The 9,466-nt window shown below is 39.8% G+C and overlaps 1 protein-coding gene across 1 annotated transcript in view; it reads right to left on the bottom strand.

Annotated features, from left to right (window-relative positions):
* Nucleotides 1-3,663: 3,663 nt before the first annotated feature.
* Nucleotides 3,664-9,466, bottom strand: part of sorcs3a (sortilin related VPS10 domain containing receptor 3a) — a 156,315-nt gene continuing 150,512 nt past the window's right edge. Inside the window, exons 26-27 of the mRNA XM_035535023.2 lie at nt 8,414-8,574; nt 3,664-7,064 (exon numbers count right to left, since the gene is read on the bottom strand). Coding sequence (XP_035390916.1) covers nt 7,006-7,064; nt 8,414-8,574 — 220 coding nt within the window. The 3' untranslated portion in view covers nt 3,664-7,005. The remainder of the gene's footprint in view (nt 7,065-8,413; nt 8,575-9,466) is intronic.

Raw genomic sequence — 9,466 nt, 5'->3', positions numbered from 1 at the left:
CACAAAATTGAGTAAGTGAAACGAAAGGAACAAACACTTCGAGCACAGACGTGAAAAGTGGGTGCAATCAAAGAGCTATCACGACTTAACTACATTCAACAGTTTGAAAGGGGTTTTTTGTTTGTTTGTTTGTTTTTGCAGCAGGATATCGCCCAAGCATGAGCAGGAATTGTGGTATTCGGATTTTGACCATTACTTATGCCAACCCCCTACCAAAAATCCATTATTAAAATCCTGGGGATTCCCAATCATCCTTTGGTCTAGCTGAATGACAAATAATAATATATATGCAAGGTTGGAGTTCAAACAAATGGCCTAGGGCTGGTGGTGCTAACTGATCAAAAAGGTATGCATATCTGACAGCTTCATTTCCATGCAAAGGTATTTGATGCATATTTATCAGGCCCATCTGCTATGAAGGGAAACAAGTGTAAAAGCATAAATGTGCCATAGCTCTTTTTAAAGAAATGGGTGTGATAAGTACGACAATAAACTTTCATATTACTGTGACGCTTGAGATACCATTCACATTTGCCTTTGACAAAAGAATGCAATAACAGTAAGGATGAATGATAAGCTAATAGCATGCATGAGGAATTTCATAAATAAACATGACAAACATTAATAAAACTTTTTATGATACACATAACTCCGAAAAGAAGTCAAAAGAAACCAGAAGTATGATGCGAAAAGCAACTTGTTAAAAAAAAAAAAGTCCCTCAGTGGTTTTATGAGTTTTGGTGACATTCTGACATAAAGATGCCATTCATCAAGAATCACATTAAAACTGGCTAGACATGCTGACTATACAAGGGCTTCTTCTACACCATCTTTATTTCCAACTGATTACAGATTACATTTACCCAAAGCACATTTAAATGTGATATCAACTATTATGCAAAAATGCAATATTCTGCTCAACTGCAACCCCAGCCATAAATGTGAGGATGTGCTTCTCAAAGTAATACTATGCACCCATCACTATGCCATGCATGCAATGTGTGACAGATACTGTAGCAAGAGACATGAATGAGACGTGAATGAGACTTGAATGAAATTATGGGTCCTGACACATATGTTTGGGAGCTTGGAGAGCCCTAGAAAAAGCAAGTAACTCTGCAATCAAGGTGGCATGGAGAGACAGACAGACAGAGAGAGGGAGAGAGAGAGAAAGAAAGAGAGATGAATAAAAGAGGGAGGAGAGCAGGTGTGGGAAGATGGCATGGAAGCCATAGAGAATACTGGTGTGGAAGAGGGCACGTGAACAAACGAGTCAAAGGAAAGGAGGAACAAGGCGGCTCTCAAGTTTTGCTGCATGGATGGAGACAAATGAACCTTTGTTTACAGCGCTTTAATGTCTGACCCACTCTTTGCATGTCTGGGTTTCATCTGTCAAAACCTTTGGCGATTGTTGGGGTGGTGGTACGGGTAGAGGAGGAGAAGGAGGAGAAGGAGGAGAAGAAGAAGAGTGGTGATATAAAGTGTAATGGAAAGAAGGAATATTCAGTGACAGAATACTTTCATAGGCTGGCAAAAGCAATCCCATGGGCCGAGCTCTGAAATGACAACGCTGCCATCTTTCCTGACAAGGGTCTTTTATCAAGCACTGTGGAGATCCCGGTCCCAGTCAGAGAGAGAACGAGAGAGACAGAGAGAGCAAAGAAAAGAAGAAAGAGAAACAGAAAGAGAAGTAGAGAGAGGAATTGAATGAGAGAGAGAATTTTGCTTTTACCCATTAAGGCTGCGCTAGTTGTTGATGTAGAGACTTGAGCTTTGCAACTGCAGGATGTCAAATTAAAGTAAATCTACCTGTCAGAAGCTGCAGAACAGCAGGACAGCCAGAAGAGATGAGGGTGTGTGCATATAGAGGTGGGGAGGGTGGGAGCACAACACTGTGTCCCATCAGTCTTTTAGTGATAATTAAGTCTCTATTTGAGGGAATTTCACTCACCTGCTTTTGAATACTGATGTCAGGGTCTCCTCATCATGAGAGCCAGTTAGATTTCTTTCACTGATCATTATGCAAAAGGACTACCAACAGTAGCCGAGTGTTAAACTAAATATGAATGCACAAGGACACTGTACCTGTGCTCTTACACAGCTGGCAAATGGTACTAATAAATAATACTTTACATATGCGGTGACATTCAGGTCCAAAGTGTATGAAAATGTATTTATTTGGCAAATAGAACTTTTCTCTGGCAATACAACTTTAGTAGAGTCATTGAGTAGAACACAGGTGTTATGTCCATAACTGGAAACTCAAATCTCTGGAAATATCAAATCTATAAGACTCAGGGCACGTTTGAGCTCAGGGTATATAAGGCTTGGCATGTTTAAGATGGGGGGTATATAAGACTCAGGATGTTTCAGCTTAGGATATATAAGGCTAAGGATGTTTCAGCTCAGGGTATATAAGACTCAGGGCGTATTTTAGCTTGGGATATGTAAGGCTCAGCGCATTTGAGCTCAGGGTATATAAGACTCAGGAAGTGTTTGTGCTTGGGGTATGTAATGCTTGGCACATTTGACTTTGGGGTATATAAGACTCACGGCGCGTTTGATATTGGGGTATATACGGCTCAGCGCATTTGAGCTTGGGTAATATAAGACTCAAGGCGGAGCTGTGCCGGTGCCCCAGGCCCTCCCTGCCTCAGGTTCATTTAGACTATTTTCATGTTCAACTCACTTGAGTGCAAATCCAAAGTGACACAGCAGGCAGAAATCGACTGTAGTTGCAAAGTAGCATTAAAAAAAAATCCTCAGCAATACCACTGGGCTATCTGTGTGGAAATGTTTGGCACAAACACCACTGACAGTTTACAACAGGAGGCCCATTATCTGATGTACAAAAATACATTTATTCGAAACAATTTCAAAATGACAGTTTTTTTTCTCCCATAGAAATATTGAAATAAAGATGGTGTTGAACAATAACAAGTCATGCAGCTGTACGTGTTGTGGGATGAGTGAAAAGCGTCACAATGAATTGCCTGTCAAAACGTTTTACAGTAAACAACACCAACGAAATTACAATTTCCTCCGTCTTAATTTCGTTTACATTTCCCATTTAACTTTTGTGAAGTTGTCGCGCTCTTCCAAGAAATGATCTCCATTAGAGCGGAGTAAATGAAATCAGATAGCAATAACATTAAATAAAGAATGATTCAGAGAGAGAGAGTGTGTGTGTGTGTGTGTGTGAGAGAGAGAGAGAGAGAGAGAGAGAGAGAGAGAGAGAAAGAGCGCCTCAGTACACATTTTTACAAAACCGCTAACCTTGGAGAAGAAAAATGCAAAAATAACGTTAGTGTTCCCTGCTGCACAAGAAGGCCTACGTAAGGTGCTACTGGATGATCGGTAGGTTTTCCATCCGGACATTTATACTCTAGGAGTGAGCTGCTCAGGCAGACTTAGGACACTCTTTCCTTTCCCAAGTGACAGTAGTGTGAAAAGGAGCGCACCAATGACAGGCATAAACTCCGCATGGTCCAAACTCCTTTAACGCTACCTCACTTCAGATGGCCAGAACCGGAATCAGAAAGAAACGAGAAACACGTCCAACCGAGACCTTTCAAAGATTCCTAGTGACCACAAAATGATATATAGGGCGAAGACGCGCACCCCCACCCCCCCACCCCCCACCCCCACCCGCCCTCAGCAGGCTTTACAGTAATTGCAGGCTGACTTCAGCGCGGTGGACTCTCTGCGAGAGTAAGAGGTGATTAGCGGTAAAGCCCCGCTTTGTGTTCGCCGCCACGCCGTGCGCTGCACCCAGCAGCCGCTGCTGTTAGCGCCGTCGTGCATGCAGACAAAGAGCAACAGAGCTTCTGCTGAGGGCTTTTTTTTCCCGCCTCTCTTCTTTAATAGTCCCTTAACTGCAAAAGCATTTTGCCCGGATGGTTTGAAGTAATTGAACAGAACTCAGGCTAAGGGATGTAATCTGTTTATGCGGCGCATTTGCTGTAAAAAGGAATAATATAAATAAGCCCCAGATCAGCAGGACTTGACACCAGACACCTTGAATCAGCAGATTTTCCAAACAGCCCACGGCGCAAAAGCTGCATTCGCTGTGGCCGTAGAATTAGATTTACCATCCGATTCATGTCAGTTCAGATCAGCGTCCATCATGGAACCATTTCATATGCCATGACTCAGCTTATCACAGTTTATCAATATATACTGTCCCGGGGTTTCCCGTTTCCGGACAGGGCAAGACCTGATAAATCTGACAAAGTCCTCTTGGTAGGATAGAATTACTTTATTGAAATTATCAAGTGGGTGTTGGTGGTAGTTGTCCTTGTTCACTGATCTGAGACCAGTTTTGCTTCTTATAGTGATTAAGGGAAATATTTCAGATGGGCTATCTAGCTCCACATTCATGTGGAATTTCGCCAGTTACCGGGGTCATGTTTTTATGAGACAGAAACTAAAACAAGTACCTAACAAACACAATACGATGTGCAGCACTGCCTGCATGTGAAGAATAAAGACGTGTGCTAGATTCTAAGGGGAAATATTTGGCCCATGACTATGTTGCGTATAATAAATGATGGATGTCGGAGTCTTTAACTACGGAGGATGAGAAATATTTGTACAACATTATGTAAGTAACATTAAATATTACCTCTTCCACACAGAAAATTTCAGATGCATTTAGTGGGCCTGGGAGCCATATCTACTGAAGCAGTGTGATGAATTAAGTGAAAGATGAGATCCTTCTGCAGTGTACAGGAAGTCACCTTCTGCTGCTTCTGACTCGTTGGGATATTGCTATTTACAGTTGCATTCATATAAAAGGGTCTGCACTTCCCAAAGAGGTTTACGAATCCCAACGCATTATGAGGAAAGCAAAAAGGTCACTTCCTTAAAGTGCAGATAACAGCCTTTATCTCTGTGTGAAAGAGGCAGCTGAGAACTGAGACCCATTACTGGAAAGAACCTTTGAAATGCATACCTTGACTAAGTAGTCAGGTTTTAAATTAATTCTAATTTAAATCTTAATGAAGGAAGTCAGTATAGTTTCGGTGGTAAGAGCAAACTGAAAATCTGAATGCTAGCATAGGAATGTGAAAATGATTTCCCTTTTGTAACAGGCCTAAAAATAATTATTTACACCACTAGTTTATCTACAACACATAATGTAAATCGTGTCCTTGCAAATTACATGCACAAGTCAAGGACCACTTGGAAATAAACAAAATTATGATTCCATAAAAGCTGTAATTCTCAACACACTTTTTTTTTTTTTTTTTAAATTTAAAAGGTACCGTGTTAAGGTTTGCAGCTGTGCCGTTACCACACTATTTACAATAGAAGCTTGTGAGAGTGACAGCTTACTCGCTGTATATACAGAGAGATGAGGACAGTAAGACCTGCTGACACTACGACCAGGCCAGAGCTCTTCCCTGACAAGACACCATAAAGATAAAAAAAAACAACAACAAACAATATACCTCATTAAAAGTTTCTTATAAATACTCTTAACTTTTATACTTGTTTATACAGTAACTATTACTTTAAGGTTTATAAATTAAGATAAAATTTCAGGTGGCTAAATGTTTTGATGGCAAAAAAAACTAAACAAACAAAAACATTAGACAAAAAGAAAGGCATTGCTTTTGTAAGGCGTCCACTTTATATGTTATTATGACAGGAAGAAAACAATGTATTAATCTGCTTCATCAAAATGTGAAATGTAGGATAAACATTCACCTATGTAGTTGCTAGAAGCCTTCTGAAAGATAGTTGAAAAGTCTTTTTGACTTTAATGGAAATTTCTGAGACTCTTTCACAGTTTGTCCACACCTTTTTATCTGACTTAAACCACTTTGTGTAAGGCTGAAATTTGGCAGTAACTGAACTGAAACCCAATCAAGTTTCCCTCAGGGACACTGTTTTCCTAGTCTTCGAAAGTGCAAGCACAACACAACCTCATATGGCATGCATAATACACCTCAAGAAGTGTCCATTATAATCATATCATAATAAGAGTCAGTGTTACTTCTGAAATAAAACTGAATCACATCCTCTCTTACTTATTATCCAACACACAGCAGTAAATGTGCACTCGGCTGAAGTAGTTTGAGCAAACGTCAGATAAACAATTTATCTGATTACAAACTTGAATACTGAGGACTCTAAGGTTAGGTATCAAGAACTCAGCAAAACATCACATTTATTCGTACTGGTGTCTGTTAATTTGCATATCTCACTTCACTTCTTGCTCTTGCAGTGGCTCAGATTATAATTGATATGCAAATAAGGTGACCCAGTGAAAAGCGCAAGCGAATCAAAGTGCTTATGATTGGTGAACAGCTAACAGACAGTTCAGGGTGCTACACCCCAGACTAACAACTACAGGCCTTGGATTCAACACAGTATCTTTTTCCTTTTGAACCAAAAAGGACTCACCAGGACATAGGCTCTGTGTAATTCCGGAACTCAAATTCAAAACATAGTACCATTACACTTTTCCACAGAAATTATGAAATTTGTATTGTTTCTGTAGCTTGTAGGTTCTTTGACAAGACCATATAACAAAACATGTTTGAAGTGGACATTTTGTGAAGTGGGCGTCACCACCTTCTGGAGTTTACTGAATCTTACAGTATTTGTGGGGACATTTCAGAAGGCCAAATGTATAGCTTTGCCACTCAAATTTCCAACTTGGCCACTCAAATGTCTAGCTTTACCACTCACTTGGAATGTCCGCCTCATTGTCTCACATAGCCAAGCACATTTTTCATCGTAATTAAAAAAAAACATCTCATTAATTGTGTTCAGATTCTCCGTACAGATCTTATCAAACAAGACACCCATGCAAATGTGTATAAACGAGGTCCTTAGAAAACTATTAACAATGACTGTTTCAGAAGTTACAAAAAAATAAAAGTAAAGAAAAAGAAAAAACCTACAGAACTTCAAAATGGCGTCGCTTCTGTACACCTCGTTACATTGCACTTCCGAATCATTCCGTTTCCAAGCTGTATGGATTAGCTGGTTCGTTCAGACACTGGTACAGTTGGGGATCTCTCTTGTGCTTTCACATGGGTTGATCATTCCACCTGATTTAAAAACAATAACAACAAAACAAAACAAACAACAGCAAAAAACAGGAGTTACCTTATGAATTAATGGAACATTGCTGCTTTTTAAATGGCTGTGAGCACTAAACCTTCCTTATTAAAATGTTTATCTTACAGTATACACATACAAAACAAGCACACCAACAAAACAGCAAAAATGTGAACAAGCAACTACAGGCAGCAGATCATCAGATGTGAAGGTTTGAAGAAAGTATTAAAGTTCTAAGTAAACAGCAAGCTTTTTGATTTGGTTTTCAAAGATGAGGTGGTCAGCCACTGATACATCGGGATTTGAGATGACAACTAGACCTCACCCATTCAAAGAGAATGAGTAGTCTCTCTACTTCCTCATGCGCTTCCCTCCCACTGTAGTCTAGGCTAGACTAGGACTGTAGACTAGGACTGTCTTCTATACTGCAGAACCAAGCAATGCGCTCAACTTTACCATGTGGACGACTGGCCAGCTAGAATGTGGCCCTTTCCCTGTCCGGTAATGTGGCTGTTAAGGGCACAGCTGGGACTCGAACCTAATTCCCAGGTGCATGCCACACCTCTTCAGCACTAAAGATGTCTTGGCTGGTAAGCCGGGGAACATTATTATCAACTGCAAAAATGTACACACTAGTTGGAGCACCTGATGGCTTCGTCACGACGAAGGCCAAAACAAAACCTCTTGCGGACAATAGTCAAAAGCAAAGGGTCTCGTATGTTGACCAAATATAACAAGTTCTCTGTGTAGAGAACGATCTTAATTCTTCTTTCCCTACTGTTGAAGTGCTTAATCTGTTCCTGAGACCCTAATTTCATCTTGTTATACTTTAATTGCATGATCAGTATTCTCCTTTACTTACTGCTTATTAGATCAAATTAAAACTCAGTTGGCAGGCATTAAACAATTACATGATCATACAGATGCAGCCACAGTAAGTCCATCAGGGTTTAGTGTAGTTAACCTTCATCATGAGAAGTCCTGAGGAAGTACAGCTTCAGACCACAATGTCATGGCTGCTTATTTTTGAAACCCTAGTAATTAGGTTCTGTGCTTTAACACACCATGAGTGAAAAGAAAGGCTGCCTTAAACCGCCAAAATTTCACCACGGTGCTTTCGCTAAATGTGTTATCCTTCACAGGCTTTTGTTTGTTTAATTTCTTTTCTTCTTTGTTAAGAATCAGACTTAAAAGATTTAATTTAGGCTGAATCATTCCATTTTATAACTCCCTGGTCACACAGTCCCAGGTATATTAATTCCCTCTGCCATACCCTTTGCAGTGCTGTCTGCAGGTTAATGGTCAAAAAGTGTTGGAGGTGTGAAGGAGGACTGCTCACGTTTGAGGCGCGCGTCCAGCTCCTTCTCCATCATCTCTTTGGGGGTGGAGAACTCACTGAGCGTGATTTTGGGCGTAGCGTCACTCTGGCCCACCGTCCCCAGCATCTCCTGCTCTTTCTCGTGGTTCACCTCGGCATATATATTAATCCAGGGAATTTTTCTGAAAAGGAAGGGACAAAGGTCACGTTCACCACATGCCAGTCATATGCCAGACCTCACCCGTACTGCTTCGAGACTGAAAACACATTTGTGGTGCAATAAGCTTAAATCTATTATCAGGAGAACTAGTTTATCAGAGTTTAGGAAAGTATTACATTCTGGTGGGAAAGGACTTTGGCAATATGGATAGAATTGACTGGATTAAAAAGTACTGCATTTGTTTTAGTGAAATCCAAAAGTATGTATTGCAAAACCAGTATTATAAGTTGGTTTTTTTGTTTGTTTGTTTGAAAGTAACAAAGAATCCTAAAGAACAGACCAAAAAGCTACAACTATACAGAAAATGTTGACTGATCAATTAAATTTGGTATTAAAGGATTTCATTAGGCAGGATTAATATTCTTTCCTACTCCTTAAATGAAAAGACAGACCTATTATAAAACGCTTATGCACTTTATTATTGGGTATTTGTGACAATTGAACAATTAAGCATCATTTAGACTATGGCTCAAGTATAAACACCTGTTAGTCATGTGTAATATATAATAAAACATCACACTATCAAAGTTTTCTTTCTACAGTTGCCATAAAACTGTTACCGAAAATAATGGGTGGAACACAGTTATAACACCTCCAGATAACAGTTGCACGTGGATTTAAATTTATAATCAGGAACCAATTACAAAAATGTTTTTCAGAACAGCAAGACTAATTCCCCAAATGTTCTTCTTTGAGGGCTTTCACATTTTACCAGCCAGAAAATAATGGGCGTGCAATTTCTGAGAGATAAAACGATCTTTTCCCTCCATTTACATTTATGACTGGCAATATGTGTTTGAAATCACCTTCTTCAGTTTGCTTCAAATTACTATTAATTTTGAAATTTAACTGGT

Source organism: Electrophorus electricus, chromosome 18 (assembly GCF_041902795.1).
Source record: "Electrophorus electricus isolate QZ-2024a chromosome 18, ASM4190279v1, whole genome shotgun sequence".
Classification (NCBI taxonomy): domain Eukaryota; kingdom Metazoa; phylum Chordata; class Actinopteri; order Gymnotiformes; family Gymnotidae; genus Electrophorus; species Electrophorus electricus.
This window is presented reverse-complemented; position numbering and strand designations above follow the sequence as displayed.